The sequence below is a fragment of the Saccharomyces kudriavzevii genome, assembly GCF_947243775.1.
Source record: "Saccharomyces kudriavzevii IFO 1802 strain IFO1802 genome assembly, chromosome: 14".
Classification (NCBI taxonomy): domain Eukaryota; kingdom Fungi; phylum Ascomycota; class Saccharomycetes; order Saccharomycetales; family Saccharomycetaceae; genus Saccharomyces; species Saccharomyces kudriavzevii.
Window position 1 is genome coordinate 448,361 of NC_079285.1, and position 19,199 is coordinate 467,559.

The 19,199-nt window shown below is 39.4% G+C and overlaps 8 protein-coding genes across 8 annotated transcripts; 6 read left to right on the forward strand and 2 right to left on the reverse strand.

The window, feature by feature from the left end:
• Positions 1 to 195: 195 nt before the first annotated feature.
• RPS7B (40S ribosomal protein eS7) lies at positions 196 to 1,119 on the reverse strand (the record flags this gene model as incomplete). The annotated part of the gene is made up of 2 exons (XM_056230823.1): positions 196 to 624; positions 976 to 1,119. The coding sequence occupies 2 exons, from the start codon at positions 1,117 to 1,119 to the stop codon at positions 196 to 198; spliced, it is 573 nt and encodes a 190-aa protein (XP_056084704.1).
• Positions 1,120 to 1,771: 652 nt separating this feature from the next.
• SKDI14G2290 (uncharacterized protein) lies at positions 1,772 to 3,718 on the reverse strand (the record flags this gene model as incomplete). The annotated part of the gene is made up of 1 exon (XM_056230824.1): positions 1,772 to 3,718. The coding sequence occupies one exon, from the start codon at positions 3,716 to 3,718 to the stop codon at positions 1,772 to 1,774; it is 1,947 nt and encodes a 648-aa protein (XP_056084705.1).
• Positions 3,719 to 4,477: 759 nt separating this feature from the next.
• Positions 4,478 to 6,241, forward strand: APP1 (phosphatidate phosphatase APP1; the record flags this gene model as incomplete). Its single annotated transcript, XM_056230827.1, has 1 exon — positions 4,478 to 6,241. One exon carries the CDS (start codon positions 4,478 to 4,480, stop codon positions 6,239 to 6,241), a length of 1,764 nt encoding a protein of 587 aa, XP_056084706.1.
• Positions 6,242 to 6,740: 499 nt separating this feature from the next.
• Positions 6,741 to 7,403, forward strand: YPT53 (Rab family GTPase YPT53; the record flags this gene model as incomplete). Its single annotated transcript, XM_056230828.1, has 1 exon — positions 6,741 to 7,403. One exon carries the CDS (start codon positions 6,741 to 6,743, stop codon positions 7,401 to 7,403), a length of 663 nt encoding a protein of 220 aa, XP_056084707.1.
• A 366-nt stretch (positions 7,404 to 7,769) lies between these two features.
• SKDI14G2320 (S-adenosylmethionine-dependent methyltransferase) lies at positions 7,770 to 8,972 on the forward strand (the record flags this gene model as incomplete). Its single annotated transcript, XM_056230829.1, has 1 exon — positions 7,770 to 8,972. One exon carries the CDS (start codon positions 7,770 to 7,772, stop codon positions 8,970 to 8,972), a length of 1,203 nt encoding a protein of 400 aa, XP_056084708.1.
• Positions 8,973 to 9,319: 347 nt separating this feature from the next.
• Positions 9,320 to 13,051, forward strand: NST1 (Nst1p; the record flags this gene model as incomplete). The annotated part of the gene is made up of 1 exon (XM_056230830.1): positions 9,320 to 13,051. One exon carries the CDS (start codon positions 9,320 to 9,322, stop codon positions 13,049 to 13,051), a length of 3,732 nt encoding a protein of 1,243 aa, XP_056084709.1.
• Positions 13,052 to 13,487: 436 nt separating this feature from the next.
• On the forward strand, positions 13,488 to 14,066 carry RHO2 (Rho family GTPase RHO2; the record flags this gene model as incomplete). Its single annotated transcript, XM_056230831.1, has 1 exon — positions 13,488 to 14,066. One exon carries the CDS (start codon positions 13,488 to 13,490, stop codon positions 14,064 to 14,066), a length of 579 nt encoding a protein of 192 aa, XP_056084710.1.
• A 574-nt stretch (positions 14,067 to 14,640) lies between these two features.
• TOP2 (DNA topoisomerase 2) lies at positions 14,641 to 18,897 on the forward strand (the record flags this gene model as incomplete). The annotated part of the gene is made up of 1 exon (XM_056230832.1): positions 14,641 to 18,897. The coding sequence occupies one exon, from the start codon at positions 14,641 to 14,643 to the stop codon at positions 18,895 to 18,897; it is 4,257 nt and encodes a 1,418-aa protein (XP_056084711.1).
• Positions 18,898 to 19,199: the final 302 nt, after the last annotated feature.

The following is a 19,199-nucleotide window of genomic DNA, read 5'->3' on the forward strand; positions in this document are numbered from 1 at the left end:
TTAGAGCATCTCTATATTAACAGATACAAAATATATCTAAGTATACATTCATAATTATTATATTGAATTGAAAAAGCTCACTTTTTGAGAATCTCTTCTTGTATTCTAATAATTATGCTTCTTTTTTATTATTCTTTTTTTAACATTACTTTTTCAAAGTATGACAAATGATTAAAGTGATAGTCATCTCTTTATTTAGTTGGTTTGGCTTGGAATTTCAAATACAATTTGCTTACCAGTCAACTTGTTGTAGACAGCTTGGAAAGATTCCAATTTGTAGTCAATCTGTTGAACATCCTTAGAGTCTAACAAGACCTTTTGGATCTTGTTACCGCCGACCAAATATCTAACTCTCTTACCGACAATTTCGGTTGGGAAAACCATGTCTTCCAAAACCTTGTCATGGACAGCGGTCAAAGTTCTGGATCTTGGTCTCTTTTGGACTTGTCTAGATGTTCTAGATGGCTTTGGTAAGATTCTTCTTTCAGCCAAGAAGATAACATGACGGTCTGGAAATTTCTTTTCCAATTCACGGGTCAATTTCGTTTGGACCTTGTGGTATGCAGACAAAGCTGGGACTGGGACAAAAAGGACTAAAGCTTTCTTACCACCGGTAACATCGATCTAATCAATAAAAATCAAACAGTGTTGAATTATAAGTTAGTAATAGAATTCACCTATTTATACCAATAACGTATTCATGCTTCTTCTTCTGGGTGCAGTGTTATATTGCGTGCTTTTATATCACTCATTGACATCGATCTTGCCGATTTGATCAGAGAGGAATGTGTCTTCCAGATTCACTACTGCGGCTTCCTAAGTATTTGGATGTTGCTCAAGGTTTATCGTTCGTCCAAAAAAAATGAGGATTTTCTTGGAAATGCTATCGGGAACATTTTTCTTATACTCCAGGAAAACACCCTAGAAGAAAACGCTACTCACTGTAGTTCTCAAAAGATAACAATTTTTACATACTTCTCTGATGGACTTGATTTGCAATGGTCTCAATTCAGCCTTTAATTCTGGGGAAGCGCTTTCTAGGTCAATGAAGGTCTTGGCGACTTGTAATTCCAACTCACTTGGAGCTTGGGACAAAATTTTGGATTGGACAGAAGACATTGTTCGGTCGTATGTCTGGTCTTTAGCGTATTCGTTTTCCTTTGTATTAGATGTATTTGAGGTCAAAAAACGTACATATCAATTGTAGTGACATTATTCAGTATCTTCCGGACCGCGCATTATGACACCGAGTGAGCCTAGTTATTCTCTCCTGGAGCCAGAGAGAAACTCGAAGGGGCATGAAACGAGATTGAACGGCGCCGGGGAAAATCGTTAAGCAGAGATTTATAACAGTCCCGCCTAGCTCTTCGGCCGCCCGGTTTCTTTTTCAGAGGTAATGGATTTTGTAAGAATAATTTCAAATTGCGGGAGATGTGATGTACGGCTTTGAAGGTGTACGGATGGAAGCTGTCTCTAATTGAACTAATTGTTTTTGTTTTCTCGACCTTTTTGGTAAAACTATTCCAAGTAACAGCCGCTCTGGTCTCTTTTATTGGCACTATTGTATACAGAGCAGTTCTTTAGGTTGAAATATCTCTAGGGAGGATTTCTTTTCCGAAAAAGAAAGCAGTATATAAAAGTTGATGATGTTCTATTACTAAATGTTCTTTATAAATTTTATATGGTATTATTAAGTACTAACTCTGAAGTAGAATTTGCATGGTTAAATGAGTAACAGGTGTTTTGTCTAGTCTAAAGATATGCATTGCAACTAAAGTTTCATCTGTACTTTCAAGAAATAAGAAACCAAAAATGGCAGACTGACAACCATTAGTGGATACTGGAGCATTAAAAAGAAGGAAACACACTCCATTTGGATTGGGTCCGGTACTTCAGGCGGTGTAAAACTGGCGGTGAAATATATAAGGGTAGTCATTGTTGGTAAATTCCAACTAATCGCAATAACAAATAATAGCATGCTATCATCTTGCCAATTGACCCAACCGGCCTTCACAAGCCGATCGCACCATAGAACACCAAAAATTGGCATGACACACTGCCTCAAAATGACGAGTACTACAGCGGCCTTCCAAAATCCTGGATATAAATTACCAATTTTCAACCTCCCTAAGGTTGCCCCCAATAAGATTAACCCAAATGGTACACTTGCAGCACCTACGTAACTTGTAAAATCCATGAAAAAGCTAAGTGGCGGTGCGTTGTCTGGTGCCTGTCTTATATGAGGAGTGTTGGCAGTAGTGACAAATAAAGCTTTGACCCATGGGATAAATGCAACAACTAAGGCAATAATGACAGCCATAGAGCACGGCCTCAAACAATTTTTCAGAAAAAATATCAATAATGGAGTTAATGGGAATTTTTTCATCCATCTTGGTAATGACTCGCCTGATGTTTCAATATCTTTTCTACTTACGGTGGCATCTGATGTTAAAATTCTGGTTAAGTGGGCGGTTTTTATAGTTTGCAAAGTTGAATTTGACCTGATCGAATGTGTATCGTTCATGTCAGCACCAATTAGACTAGAGTTCCTTCTTTGATGACCGTATTGATCAACGTTGGAGTATTCTCTGATGAGATGGTGTATGTTTTGAGAGGGCAGTGCTCGCATGTCAATGGAGCGAACAGGTTCTAATGCTGCCATAGAAATGCTTCCCGGGTATTGTTTATCCAAACTCTTCTCTTCTAGGGCCGAAGCGACGTCGTAAGCCCTCGGTTGACTTGCCATTCTACGTGCCCTCATGATACTATCTACATTACTACTGCAACTCTCCGATGTATTATAGGAATGCATTGTTGAAGCGGATGATTGGTTTTCTAAAGGATTAAAATCAGATGTTATCTGTGACCGCTCAATGGGAACGCCTGCAATAGTATCCCTTGTCTTCGCCTGAGTAGGTTTTGTGACCTCAGAACTGGAACCAGCATCCGGCAGTGACAAGGGATCTATGCTTCTTGTTTGATGCCTTGATATTATTGATGTACTTGCGTTTGCGTTCGTGTTTGCGCTTGCGTTTGTATCTATAGCCTCAGTGAGACTATTGCGGGTGGTATATTTGTCACTGAAAAGTCTCGGTTCATTTGAAAAGGAACTCTTGTTAGTATTCGTTTTAGTAGTATTCGTACTAGCTGTGGGACGTGTAGCTGTCGTGTCTGGGATTCTGGCAGCGTTTTCATCGTCATTGTACTTGAAATCACTCTCAATGAGTCGAAATCCACCCAAATTGAAAATGCAAATCAAAAACATGGTTAGAAATATGATGACGTTAGCCACACCTTTGTTACCTTCTTCCTCCGAAAATACTAATCCTTGATCCATGGATTGTAAATACGCAATGGGTAAGTCACTGATATTTGGAAACATTCCACCGGCAAGAATACCGCCATACCATTGTTTGGGAACAGGTAGAAGTAGTCTAACGATAAATGCAAAAAAAAGACCAGTGCCAAAGATCAGAAGGGCAGACAGGCAAATAATTCCTACGGACTTGATGTCTTTATCCTCGATGTTGGCAACAATTTTATTGAATGACAGGCAGGGAAGTAAAACCGTCAGCACGATGTCGGAAATAATTCTCGTTGCCTCCACTGTGAGAATACTCATCTTGGCCATCAGAAAGCCGACACCTATGATCAAATAAATCTTTATGATGGGCTTAACGGATGCCCATATGGCTTGACCTAGAGTAATGTGCACCATTAATGGACCTCTGGTGTTTTATTCTCTTTTTCTGTCTACTCCTAACTACTATATTAAAATTGACCGGACACCTATTAGAGTCTCACTCTTTATGTCTTCTGAAGCAATGCTTTGTGACAATGTGTCGTAAAAACGCTACCCAACCGGAGACAGATAAAGTATAGATTAGTGCTGATCAAAAAATGCAATAGATTCAAAACGCCACGAAATGGCAATTGTTATTCACAAAGTGAGCCTGCAAGCTCAGATAGACGCTTCACTTCTGGTTCAAAGGTCCCAAGTCATCGAGTACATTGTAGTCTTCGGACAAAGTGCAGCCGTGGAGAGTCACGTGGCGCCGGCGATGACGATGGCGCGGTCTGAGCTTCCAAACGAGGTTACCAACGGTTTTCGGCCAGTTAAAGAAGTTGAATGGGGTGGCGACGTCTTCAAGGTTATCCATTCAGCGCGGTTGGATTGAAAGCCTTCTGTTGGCTTACATTAGCCCAAAAGACATAAAGTATACGAAGCTGTTATACTGTTTGTGATCTGGCTTAAAACTTCAGCATAATTAAGGCATTTAAATCGCAAATATTTGGTTGCACGAGGCTTTCAATAAAGGGTATCATATGTTCCTCTAATCCTGTCGGTTTGTTGGCTATAAAGAGTTTTTCTAGTAACCGTTTTTTCTTGGGTCCATTAACACAGACAAGGACATTGAAACTTGGCTATAAGTTCCGTCAAAGGGGGAAAAAACTGCTTTGGAGAAGAAATAAAAAAATGAATGGACAAGATTACAATGAAAGCCCCTCTTCTGCAGCAGCTGCGGCCACTCCTGATTCTGGCGACCCAAGAATGGGAAAGAAACAACGATTTATGAATCTTATAAGGACTACAAAGGACGTCTACATCCCCAACTTGACGTCATCCATATCCCAAAGAACGATGGATGGAATTAGAGGCACCACGAATTCCTTTGAGGGTTCTAATGATTTGCCGGCACAATTGCCACACAACACCATGTTGACATTTTTCCCTACGTATACCACAACAAACCTGGTCGATTGCGATGGTTCAAGTACTCCACGCAAAGATTTTGAGACTACTGTTAGATGTGCTGTGTCTTATCCAGGGAATCCCACGAGCAGAAGAAATAGGTGGTTGCTTTCTCTTTGTAAACAATATCTTAGGACGGGCGCCGTTGATGCCGACATGGCGCCTGTGGCCCCCCCGCATCTCGAAGAGAATACTGGGGACCTGACGGATTCTCAGTCGAGTATAGAGAGCTCGTCATCTTCTAAGAGTGGTAACAGGTATTTGCATATGGGCTTCCACGAGGAAGATGTTTTAAATGAAAGAATTCAAGGATTCTTGTCGAGAAAAGTTCCGGATACTCCGATAATAGTTGATCTGTTGCCCAAAGACAGACTTAGTGGGGATACAGCTTCTTTTTTTGGTACCACGGACTCCTGTGGTAATTTATTACTCAAGGCAGAGACTAATTTCTTACCCTCTAGCATCAATATTACCTTGGATACCCTTGTAGAAGGCCGTGCAGATCCAATAGCCGAGAGCTTCCCGGTTGATTACATCTCACCTTACGGTATTGGTTTGATTAGTGATATTGACGATACTATCAAGCATACAGGCGTCACAGGTGACAGGAGATCGATGTTCCGTAACGTGTTTATTAATGATGTAAAATCGTGGGTAGTTGATGGTGTTCCTCTTTGGTATAAAACTTTACATGATGTTGCCGATGTTGACTTCTTTTACGTATCCAATTCTCCCATTCAAACTTTCCCTCTTCTAAAAGATTATATTTGCACAAATTTCCCTCCAGGACCAATTTTTTTGAAACAATATTCTGGTAATTTCTTTTCCACTATCATGACTTCAAGTGCAAATAGGAAAATTCAGCCAATAATGAACATATTAAGGGACTTTCCCAAAAAGAAGTTCATCCTAGTAGGAGATTCAGGTGAACATGATTTAGAAGCTTATACCACGACTGCACTACATTTTCCGGACCAGATTTTGGCTATCTATATAAGACGTTGCTCCAATTCAATGAGTGATTCTCCATCACACGAAGAAGAAGTTATGAAAGAAGTGAACAGTATCATCGAATTGCAACAACAGCCTATTCAAACACCCAAATCTACATTACCTGCCAGGAGAAGACCGCCTCCACCCCCCGTTCCTTCCACTCGAAAGCCGGTATTGACAGAAGAGCAAACTGAAAGTATTAGGCTATCACGTCATGATAAAGACGAAAGCTTTACTAATAAAGCTACGCCCCCCGCCCTACCGAAAAGATCATTACCTAACTTAGACACTGACACCTACTATGTACCATCTTCACAAAATGACTATGGTATGTATGGAGCCTTTATAGATAAAAAAGCTGATGAATGGAAAAGAAGAGTAATGGACTCAATTCAGAAATTGAGCAATCAAGACACTACGTTGATGTTCTTTTCAGACCCAGCATTAAGTTTGGAGGATAGCATCCGCAGAATTAGGGAAAAGTATTCAAGCTAAATACGTTACTATTTATATTTAATTGAGATGGAGTTTCGCAAAGTTGTTTATACCGCAAGCGGTTTTTCACGAGCAAATGACGTTTTCTTTACTGTTACTTTTTTTAAGGAAAGAAAAGGCTGCAGCGGAGCAAAAGGTAAATAAATTGAAAAGAAAACAAACTAGGAATTGAATAGATGACTAGCTAGCGATATAAGAATTTTCGCCTGCCTGTAGCCCAAATAAGCGGTTGTACATTATAATTAAGGCAGACTAGATTTGCTTCGTCTTTTCCTTCAAACTTATGGTCGCGTAGCGCACTTGGTGACACAAATATCTTGGCATGCCACTTTTCGGGGGGAAGGGGTGGTTCCCTTAAAGTGAAAACTTCACGTGAACATAAAATAAGGTGAACGTGATAAATAATGACCAAATTCTAAAACGCTCGCAAAGCAAATCAAGAGAGAATAGGCTCAAATAATTATTTTCTCTTTCCAAAGCTAAATTAAATTAAAAAAATATGGATACAAATACGGCAGGTATTCCAACGTTAACAATAAAACTGGTTTTGCTTGGAGAATCAGCCGTTGGAAAATCATCAATAGTTCTTAGATTCATATCTAACGACTTTACAGAAAGTAGAGAACCCACCATAGGTGCCGCCTTCTTGACGAAGAGAATCACGCGGGATGACAAGGCCATAAAATTTGAAATTTGGGATACCGCAGGCCAGGAAAGGTTTGCTCCCTTGGCACCTATGTATTATAGAAACGCGCAGGCTGCTTTAGTAGTTTTTGACATTACCAATGAGCAGTCTTTCCGTAAAGCTCAAGATTGGGTCGAAGAATTACACGAGAAGTTAGGAGACAATATTATCATTGCATTGGTGGGCAACAAAATGGATCTGTTGACTATGCAGGGCGAAATTTCAAATAGGGCTGTAAATGAAGACGAAATACAGAACCTCTGCCAACAAGAAAATCTTTTATATTTCGAGGTAAGTGCTAAGACTGGTAAAAACATACACGAAGTATTTCAAGCGGTTGGAGAAAAAATACCATTTCCTACACATAACGTGGGACGAACCTCCGAGCACGATCTCACGATTACTGACGATCAACGAATTGATCTTGAATCAACCACCGTAGAAGGTGCAAGAGAGACTGGTGGCTGTAACTGCTAAAACAAGGATGTGGAATCTCAATTGAACAGCCAGAAAAAGACAATAAAGCACGGAATACGTGTTATCTTACTAAAACTCACCATTCAAGGCAACGATTTACAGCATAAAGACAGAAAGTATATAAGCTATCACTCACTTTTGCAAATCAAGTATTTTTTTCTTTGTCTCATTTTTACGGCTGTAGGCAGTATTTTTTTTTAAGGGTGGGCCACCTCACACCCAAGGCTAAATATCGCAAGGCTTTTATGTGAAGTAATCCATTAGTTATACAAAACCAAAAGGCGTGATTGTGAAGATGATTCAATAGTAGCATTGCGAGAAGCATACAAGAACAATTACAATAAATATACTTCGACAATAATTACTATGGATGGACACAACTTAGCAGGTCAAAGAGAGAATAATGCTGTGGCTCAAGTGATCATATCGTTCCTCAAGTATGAGGAATATGCCTTAAAGGAAGTCTACAGTTTAAGAGTAAAAAAATGGGAATCAATTTCGGAGCGCCAGAAAGGAATGATCCCAAATTATACAGAATATTTAGCAAATCTGAAAACCTCTATTCAAGAAAATGCCAAGTTTTTTAAAAGCGTAGCTGAGTATGCCATGCAATCAATAAAAATCGAGCCAGAAGAAATAGTACGGCCCAGCGATATGGATATGAGTAAAACCTGCTCATTACTGACACAAGTGTATAGAGAATGGTCTGCTGAGGCTATTTCCGAGCGTTGTTGCTCACATTCAAGACTCATACAGTTTTTAAGGACGGTGGAGCCATCCAAAACCGACATTTTGATACCGGGTTGCGGTACAGGACGGCTTCTTGTGGACCTCAGTCAATTGGGGTACAATTGTGAGGGCAATGAATATTCATATCACATGTTGCTTGTGTCCCAATACTTTTTAAATGCGGGGCTAACCCAAAATCAAGCCATCATCTATCCCTTCATACATTGTTTTTCTCACTGGAAGGGAAACGAAGATCAATTGACTCCCATTAAGATTCCTGATATTGAGGCAGACTCTTTAAAAAAGGGTATGGGGTCTATGTCCATATGCGCAGGCTCCTTTGTCGATTGCTATGGTCGAAATCAAGGTACAAAGATCTCGTCGCATTATACTTTTTCAAAAAGAATGCAAATGAGTAGAGCGAAGGCAGAAAACTCAAAAGATGTTGTAATAACACAATTTTTTATAGATACAGGGCCCAATATCTTGGATTACTTGGATACGATAGTACACGTTTTAAAACCGGGTGGAATCTGGTGCAATTTCGGTCCATTACTTTACCACTTCGAAAGTGACCATGGTGTTGAAACTACTTACGAGGTAAACCCATACTCCGGATTCCAAGACAAGATCAATGATTCAACACCTTTAATGGGTTTAGAGTTATCTAGCGACGCTATCATAAGCATTGCTACCAATCGTCTAAATTTTAAGTTGATACAACGAGAATCCGGAATACTTTCCGGGTATGGCCGTTACACAGGTCCAGAAAGCTGCGCCATGCCTGGATACATGTGCCATTTTTGGGTCTTGAAATGGACCCCCAGTGGTGAACTGTAAGTCTATACAATATCAATGTTTTATTTCAGCAACGTAGCAAGGTAGCGAGCAGGTAGAGCTGTTCATTCAAAATGACCATTACCCGGGTGGAAAATTCTTTTTGCTCCTCTCTCGCTCAATTCTGTTTACCATATTGACAGTACTGGTTATCAGCCTAGATCCAATAATACATAAAAGCCCCCAATTTGAACTAGATATTATACCTAGAAGAAAAGCGACTTATTACATCTAATCGAGTATATAGGCCCTTTTTTTTTTTAGCTTTCAGAAAAACTTGTAATTGTGCTAACGTGAGTTTCAAAGAGCAAGGTTTCTTTACAAGTGAAAAATCGGGGAAGCTTACCAAGATGCCACCAAACTCCAAGAATAAAAGAAGAAAAAACAAGTCCAAACAGCACACTAAGAAAAATGGGAACTTGGATCCTGAGCAACATATAAATCCTGCACATCTAGTATCTCGAATGGAACCAGAGCTGTATCATACGGAATCGGAATACCCAACTTCAAGAGTAATAAAAAGAGCACCCAATGGGGACGTCATTGTAGAGCCAATAAACATGGACGATGATAAGAATGAACGTGCGACGGATCTTAGTGAAAACAAAGACAGCAAGGACTCAGCTTCTTTAGCTTTTACTCTTGATTCTCACTGGGAATCATTATCGCCGGAGGAGAAGAAGACTATCCTGCGAATTGAAAAAGAGGAAGTGTTTAATGTAATAAGGAATTATCAGGATGATCATAGCTGCAGTTGTTCCGTTTGTGGACGCCGCCATCTAGCAATGGATCAAGAAATGGAGCGCATTTACAACACTCTTTACGCCATGGACAAAGATAAAGATCCTGAGACAAATCCTGTCAAATTTCACTTGGGAATAATAAAGGAATTACAAATCTCCAAGAACCAACAACAGAATGATTTACATTCCGCGAAGGGTGAAGTTGTAAAAACTTTTCTTTCGTCAAGTACTGTTGATTCCTTGAAAGAGGAAGTACTGCATTTTAAGCAAAAGCAACTTTCTAAACAAGAACCAGTGCATGAGGAAACAGCCGATAGTACTTCATTCCTTGAAGAAAATTTGAACAATGTACACATCAACAAAACTGCAAGTACCATTTCTACAAATCTTGACTCTGTGAATGATGAAGAATTGAAACAAAAATACTCTAACTTTACAAAAACCTTTATCTCATCCCATCCCAAAATAGCGCAAGAGTACGTGCAGAAAATGATGATGTATCCAAATATAAGGGCATTGACAGATGATTTAATGAGTAATAACGGGCAAGGTTTTCTAAATGCAATCGAAGACTTTGTGCAAGATGATCAATTATTAACACCAAAAAAAGATGATAGTGCGACTGACAATAAATCATCTTACGCTGATTTAACTGATCCAAAAGAGTTTACGACAATGCTACATAGTGGGGAACCACTGACAGAGGATGAATATGCCGACCTTCAGCGTAATATCGCCGAGAGGATGACGAATGCCTATGACACGACAAGTAAGCAATTCAAAGACGTGTCACAACTAGAGAAGGAGCTATTTACACGATTTATGTCAGGAAATGATAAAAAATATTTTAGAGAACTGATAATTCAATCCTTTAGAAATAAATTTGATGGAGAATTAGGCCCATCTGTTCTGGCAGCGACTTTGAGTTCATGCTTTTCATCTCAAACAAAGGATAACTCAATTGACACAGATTCCATATATGAAGATGAAGAAGAGGAAGATTATGACTATTCAGAATATGCTGAAGATAGTGAAGAGGTATCTGAGTATGAAGAAGTAGAGGAAGAAAAAAGATTTTCACATTATGATGACAAAAATAACGAAGTACGTGACACGTTGCATTTAAGCGACGATCACGAACATAAAGGACAAAATCATTCCTATCATCACTACCATAATGTGAGTACACACAGCGAGGATGAAGTGAGTGAAGAAGAGTACATTTCAGATGTCGACTTACCTCGCGATTCCCTTCAACATTATCGTGACGACGATGGCATACTGGACGAAGATGAAGATGACTTGGAGGGAAGGGATGAAAACGAAGAACAAGACGAGGAGGACGAAGAGGAAGATGCATATGATAGTGGTCTAGATGAAACTGATCGTCTAGAAGAAGGTCGCAAATTGATTCAGATTGCCATAACAAAATTACTCCAAAGTAGAATAATGGCTTCGTACCATGAGAAACAGGCAGATAATAACAGGCTTAAACTGCTGCAAGAACTGGAAGAAGAAAAAAGAAAAAAGAGAGAGAAAGAAGAGAAGAAGCAGAAAAAAAGAGAGAAAGAGAAAGAAAAGAAGAAATTACAGCAGTTAGCCAAAGAGGAAGAAAAGCGAAAAAGAGAAGAAGAAAAAGAGAGGCTAAAAAAGGAACTGGAGGAGCGGGAAATGAAAAGACGAGAAGCTCAAAGGAAAAAGGTTGAAGAAGCTAAACGAAAGAAGGACGAAGAAAGAAAACGCAGGTTGGAAGAGCAACAACGAAGAGAGGAAATGCAAGAAAAACAGCGCAAGCAAAGAGAGGAGCAAAAACGCAAGAGAGAAGAGGAGAAAAAACGTATCAGAGAACAGAAAAGGCTGCAACAAGAAAAGCTACAGAGGGAAAAGGAAGAGGAGGAAAAAAAAAGGATAGTTACCGAGGACAAGCTAAGGAAGCAAAAACTGAGTGAAGAACAGATATCTGCAAACGTTTATTCCTCGAACTTTTTTGCCGAAAATGGAGTTTCCAATTCCGCTTCATCCCAATTGCTTCCTAGTATTAATAGATACCAGGAGGAGAGTAATCGCAGTATCAATGATGAGATACTTAAAATGGTTAATAGCGTGGCGGCATCCAAACCAGTTTCACCAACTGGTTTTAATATCCATGATTTGCTTCTTTCCTCGAATGATAATCAGATGGCGGCCATAGAACAACCCCAGTTATCTCAGCCAGCTAACAAAAACAACGCTTTTGGAAGTGCGACTATCCCGAATGCCGTAAATTTTTCAACGAACTCTTCGTCACTGGCTGAAAACGACTATTTGATGAGGTCACAAACCCAACAAAACGGCAGTATGTTGATGCCCAACGGTTCATCATCAACCAAACTATTGCCAAATGACTTTGTATTATCATCTTGGGGCGGCTCGACAAATACACTCTCCACGAATTCTGCATGTAAACCACCGAATATTCAAGCGACAGGATTGTCACCGCAAGTCCAACGGCTCAGTCCGCAACCAACTATACCAACATTCGGACTATCTGAGGATGGTACTCATCGGAAGTCATTTGCCGAGGAATTAAACACCTTGACTAGCATGCTCTCCTCTGCTGGGTTTGCGGATACATCGCTTTCATCATCAGGATTCCCACAATCACAGCGTTCTGTATGGAACGACCAAAAAAGTTCATTTTCTGGACCAACAACTGCCGGAAACTTCAACAATAACAGCGTACAAAGTGGAATGATACTTCCATCAACGATGACAAACGCTGAAATGCTGCCTCATCGAACTTCTATTTGGGACAACAGTTCCACCCCCATGGCAAGCAAACCCGACGTAGCTGGTCACAATATGTCAAGTACTGCGCAAGATAGTCCTGTGTTCATGCCATCGAACATCTGGTCCAATAATAATACATATAGTGAACCGTATTTGACTGGCAACACTAAACCACCGTCGGGAATTCCGCACGGCATGGATGAGAGCCATATTCTGGATAGTATCTACAATACCTATTTAACTATTTCTCTGCCAGATAGCTTAAATCAGTACGTTGCCGTTGGGACACTTTTCCAAAGCTTAATAGGATTCAATATGGATTACTCAACATTCATCCACAAGCTGATAAGCATGCAGGCAGCCTACAATTGCGAGTTTTTCACTGATCCCAACGGAACCATTACTCACGTTCGGTTTGCTAGACAAAGTCCCACTAGTCACTCGAAGGGGTTGCTAAGCAAGCTCTTTAATGACATGAACGACCCCACTACGACACCTTTCACCTCAAGACCTCATACTTCCACAACCGCAACTTTTCCAATCACTCCTTCAACTACCCAAACAAGTTAAAAGGCTCCGACATATCGGGCGAGATCAATCTACATACATACGTAATTCAATGAAAATTCAAAAGAGACACTAAACACTTGTATACCACTTTCAATGTAAACTTCGCATGCATAAAAACAGGACATCCTCAGCATCGTGGCTAAGGCAGGGCTGCGGCCCGAAACAGTTCTTACCCGCAGCATATTTTCCATTTTTCACAAGAATGTACAATAATGGACTTGGCGCAACCTCTTCTTGATATGCCATATTCGTATGCATTATTCAACAACGTATTTTACAAGGCAGAGGTCTAAAGGGAGTTGCAATATAAGCATAACCGAAAATCTTTAGATAACACTTTATATTAAAATTTCCATTACATACCGCCGTAATCGATTTGTGTGCAGACATCATTTACTGAAACTTTCTGCTTAAGTTGTGGTATTGATCCCGTACTATGTCTGAGAAGGCTGTTAGGAGGAAGCTTGTTATTATTGGCGATGGTGCCTGTGGGAAGACTTCCCTACTATATGTTTTTACGCTAGGAAAGTTTCCAGAACGATATCACCCGACAGTGTTTGAAAATTATGTCACCGACTGCAGAGTGGACGGAATAAAAGTGTCTTTAACTCTTTGGGACACGGCGGGACAAGAAGAATATGAACGTCTTCGTCCTTTTTCATATTCAAAGGCAGATATAATATTGATTGGGTTTGCCGTAGATAACTTTGAATCACTAATCAACGCAAGGACAAAATGGGCGGATGAAGCATTGCGATATTGTCCCGACGCGCCAATTGTCCTGGTAGGCTTGAAGAGGGATTTAAGGGAAGAACTTCATTTCAAAGAAAGTGCCGTCGACGACATGGTTCCCATCGAGGATGCAAAACAAGTGGCGAGAGCCATTGGTGCCAAGAAATACATGGAGTGCAGTGCATTGACTGGTGAGGGTGTCGATGATGTCTTTGAAGTGGCTACAAGAACCAGTTTGCTCATGAAGAAGGAGCCAGGGGCGAACTGTTGCATAATTTTATAAGAGAAAAACTGAAACTAAATTGAAACAATATCTTTTTTAAGAGTAAAGGAAGGGAAAAGTCCCTTTATGGTGATTTCAATGCGATTTCATAGATATGGTGAAATAACTCAAAGCTCATATCGATAAGTGCATATATAAAAACAGAAAAACCGTTTGATAAGTTTGTAAGTTAGCCTTAATACAATGAAGTCTTCCTTAAAGCGTACTTTTGGAAGTGAAATGCCAAACGTGAAGGCATAAAAGAAAAATAAGGATCAGGACTCAACACGATGCGACAACTAACTGAACGGTACTACGTAGGCCGATAATTTTTCGTTTATATAACTGAGTTTTATGAGCTATAGCAATTTAGATTTCTCATGGGGCGATGAATGCGGAACGCGGCAACAAGACGCGTTCTTCCCAGCGTAAATGTAAACAAAAATTCACCGCCGAAGGAGGCAAAAAAGAAAAGAAGAGAGAAGGACCTTCTTCTAAATCAAACAAATGGAGTCCACACTTTTGCAAAACAAATCGAGATTTCCAGCTTCCAGTTTTGTCCATACAAAATCACATCGATAAGAACGGGCTAATCATGTCATCTGAGCCGACAAATACTTCTGAGAAATATCAGAAGATTTCTCAACTGGAACATATCTTGAAAAGACCAGATACTTATGTCGGTTCTGTTGAGACTCAAGATCAGCTGCAGTGGATATATGATGAGGAGACCGACTGTATGATTGAAAAAAAAGTCATAATTGTCCCTGGTTTGTTTAAGATCTTTGATGAAATTCTAGTCAATGCGGCGGACAATAAAGTTCGTGATCCATCGATGAAACGAATAGATGTAAACATCCTTCCTGAGGAGAACACCATAGAAGTTAAAAATGACGGTAAAGGAATTCCTGTGGAGATACATAATAAGGAGAATATCTATATTCCTGAGATGATTTTTGGTCATCTGTTGACCTCATCAAATTATGATGATGATGAGAAAAAAGTCACTGGTGGTAGAAATGGATATGGTGCTAAGCTTTGTAACATATTTTCTACCGAGTTTATTTTAGAAACTGCAGATTTGAATGTTGGTAAGAAGTATATTCAGAAATGGGAAAACAATATGAGTATTTGCCACCCTCCAAAAATAACATCCTACAAGAAGGGTCCGTCATATACGAAGGTTACATTCAAACCAGATTTAAGTAGATTTGGGATGAAAAGTTTAGACAGCGATATCTTAGGGGTGATGCGTAGAAGGGTTTATGATATCAATGGTTCTGTTCGTGACATCAATGCTTATTTGAATGGCAAATCTTTAAAGATAAGAAATTTCAGGAATTATGTTGGGCTCTACTTGAAATCGCTTGAAAAAAAAAGGCAACTTGATAATGGTCAGGACGTTGCCGCTCAACCACATATTCCAACTATTCTGTACGAAAGGCTAAATGACAGGTGGGAGGTTGCTTTTGCTGTCTCTGATATTTCTTTTCAACAAATTTCGTTCGTGAATTCTATTGCTACTACTATGGGTGGTACTCATGTTAATTATGTAACAGACCAAATTGTCAAAAAAATCTCAGAAATCTTAAAGAAGAAGAAAAAAAGAAGTGTCAAACCCTTTCAGATAAAAAATAATATGTTCATTTTCATAAATTGTTTAGTCGAAAATCCAGCATTTACTTCACAAACTAAAGAACAGTTGACAACAAGAGTCAAGGATTTTGGTTCCCGCTGTGAAATTCCCATCGAATACATCAATAAAATTATGAAGACTGAGTTGGCCACGAGAATGTTTGAGATCGCTGACGCAAATGAGGACAATGCCTTGAAGAAGTCTGATGGTACAAGGAAAAGTAGAATCACTGATTATCCCAAACTGGAAGATGCCAATAAGGCTGGTTCTAAAGATGGTTACAAGTGTACTTTGGTGCTAACAGAAGGGGATTCTGCGCTGTCACTAGCCGTGGCAGGGTTATCCGTCGTGGGTAGGGATTATTATGGTTGTTATCCACTGCGTGGTAAAATGTTGAATGTTAGAGAAGCTAGTGCCGATCAGATTTCAAAGAACGCAGAAATTCAAGCCATCAAAAAAATTATGGGTTTACAACATCGCAAGAAGTATGAAGATACAAAATCCTTGAGGTATGGTCATCTTATGATCATGACAGATCAAGATCATGATGGTTCGCATATTAAAGGTTTGATTATAAATTTTTTAGAAAGTTCGTTCCCTGGTCTCCTAGATATTGAAGGATTCTTACTTGATTTCATTACTCCGATTATCAAAGTTTCCATCACTAAACCAACCAAAAAAACTATTTCATTTTACAATATGCCGGATTATGAAAAATGGAGAAATGAGGAATCTCACAAATTTACTTGGAAACAAAAGTATTACAAGGGATTAGGTACATCTTTAGCACGGGAAGTGCGCGAGTATTTTTCAGACTTAGATAGGCATTTGAAGATATTTCATTCTTTGCAAGGTAACGATAAAGATTATATTGATTTGGCTTTTTCCAAGAAGAAGGCTGATGATCGTAAAGAGTGGTTGAGACAGTATGAGCCTGGTACGGTCTTAGACCCTACCTTGAAAGAGATTCCGATTGGTGATTTCATTAATAAGGAGTTGATTCTTTTCTCCCTAGCCGATAACATACGTTCGATTCCTAATGTTTTGGATGGGCTTAAACCAGGTCAAAGAAAAGTTCTTTATGGTTGTTTCAAAAAAAATCTCAAGGAAGAGATTAAAGTTGGTATATTGGCATCATATGTGGGAGGATGTACTGCTTACCACCATGCTGAAGAATCATTGGCACAAACTATCATTGGCTTGGCCCAAAATTTTGTCGGATCTAACAACATTAACTTGTTGCTACCTAACGGTGCGTTCGGTACAAGAGCTACTGGTGGTAAGGATGCCGCTGCTGCGAGATATATCTATACCAATTTGAATAAGTTAACTCGTAAAATTTTTCACCCTTCTGATGATCAATTATACACGTATGCACAGGAGGATGAGACGACCGTAGAGCCAGAGTGGTATTTGCCTATTCTACCTATGGTTCTTGTTAATGGTGCAGAAGGTATTGGTACTGGTTGGAGTACCTATATTCCCCCTTTCAATCCGTTGGAGATTGTAAAAAATATTAGACATTTAATGAACGATGAAGAACAAGAGCAAATGCGTCCATGGTTCAAAGGTTGGACCGGTACGGTTGAAGAAATCGAACGCTTGCGTTACAGGATGTATGGCAAAATTGAACAGGTTGGAACGAACACATTAGAAATAACTGAGTTGCCAGCTAGGACGTGGACATTGACTATTAAGGAATACTTACTTTTAGGTTTAAGCGGTAGCGACAAAATTAAAGCTTGGATTAAGGATATGGAAGAACAACATGATGACAACATCAAATTTATAATCACGTTATCGCCTGAAGAAATGGCCAAAACAAGAAAAATTGGCTTTTATGAAAGATTTAAATTAGTTTCTCCTATCAGTTTAATGAATATGGTCGCATTTGATCCTCATGGCAAAATTAAAAGGTACTATTCAGCAAATGAGATTTTGAGCGAATTTTTCTATGTAAGATTAGAGTACTATCAAAAAAGGAAGGATCATATGAGTGAGAGGCTACAATGGGAGGTAGAGAAGTACTCATTTCAAGTTAAATTCATCAAGATGATCATCGACAAGGAGTTGGTAGTAACCAATAAGCTGAAGAAAGCCATTATTCAGGAGCTCGAGGATTTAGGTTTTCCAAGGATTAATAAGGAAGGAAAGCCATATTATGGGGCTCCCAAAACTGAAATGACTGAACAGGTTGACGACGTAAATAGTGTTGCCTCAGATGAAGATATTGAAGAGAAATCCCATGAAGATGCCGAAAATAGCACAAATGGCCCTGAGGAATTGTACGGTACATACGAATATTTATTGGGAATGAAAATATGGTCATTGACCAAGGAAAGGTATGAAAAATTGCTCAAGCAGAAACAAGAAAGGGAGATTGAACTAGAAAACTTATTGAAACTTTCCGCCAAAGATATATGGAATGCTGACTTGGAGGCTTTTGAAAGTGGATATGAGGAATTTCTTCAACAAGATAAAGAAGCCCGTGGTGGCAATGTTCCAAATAAAGGAAGCAAAATCAAAGGTAAAAGAAAAAGGCAGCTAGCTGATAGCGACTACAACCCATCGAAAAAGAGTAAGAAAACTACTGCTAAAAAAATCAAACTGGAAGATAGTAATTTTGCGAGAGTATTATTGAAGCAGGAACTAGTAACAAAAGGAAAGGGACCCACGAGGATAAAGAAGGAAAAATCCTTTCCTGCCTCAAAAGTCAAGACAGAGGGAGAGGAGGAAAGTGCTCCTTCTACAAGTTCGTCTTCAATCTTTGACATAAAAAAAGAAGATGGAGATGAAAGCGGGTTGAGCAAGATTTCCAACAAGTTTAAGAGAATAAGCACCATTTTTGATAAGATGGAGTCCGCTTCCCCTACATCCAATGAAAGTACACCAGAAGAAATCGCCACAGTTATCACAACAAAGCCTGCTGCTGCCCAAAACGCCCCAGCCAGGAAACCAGCTAAGAAACCCCAAAAAATCGTGGAGCTATCTGGTGAAAGCGACCTAGAAGTTCTAGATATATACACCAACGAGGAAGATGGCGATGAAGAAGACGATGCCGTACCGCAACGTCCAAGAAGGCAGAGGTCAGCAAGAGCTGCATCTGTCCCTAAAAAATCTTACGCAGAAACTTTAGAATTGTCCGATAATAGTTTCATCGAAGATGATGACGAGCAAGAACAAGACTCGGACGCATCCTTTAATGAAGAAGACTGAATGCCATTTTTTAGCGAAAAAAAATATTTGCTTATATAAATTTAAATCAGAAGTAAATCACAATGATTGGATTATATAATCAGAAACAAAGATCATTCCCCTTTTAGTCGGCATATTCAAAAGTTTAATTACGCGCTTTTTGCTTGCCGAGAAAATTCTTCGAGAAGACAACAACAAAACAAAAAAGTAAGGCTGGGCAAAAAAAGCAACATCGTGCGTTTACATAATAACATGAAAAGAAAACTATATATACCGCTACTAAAGTTACCTTTTTAGGCATTCGTTTAGGGTCTTCTTCTTAG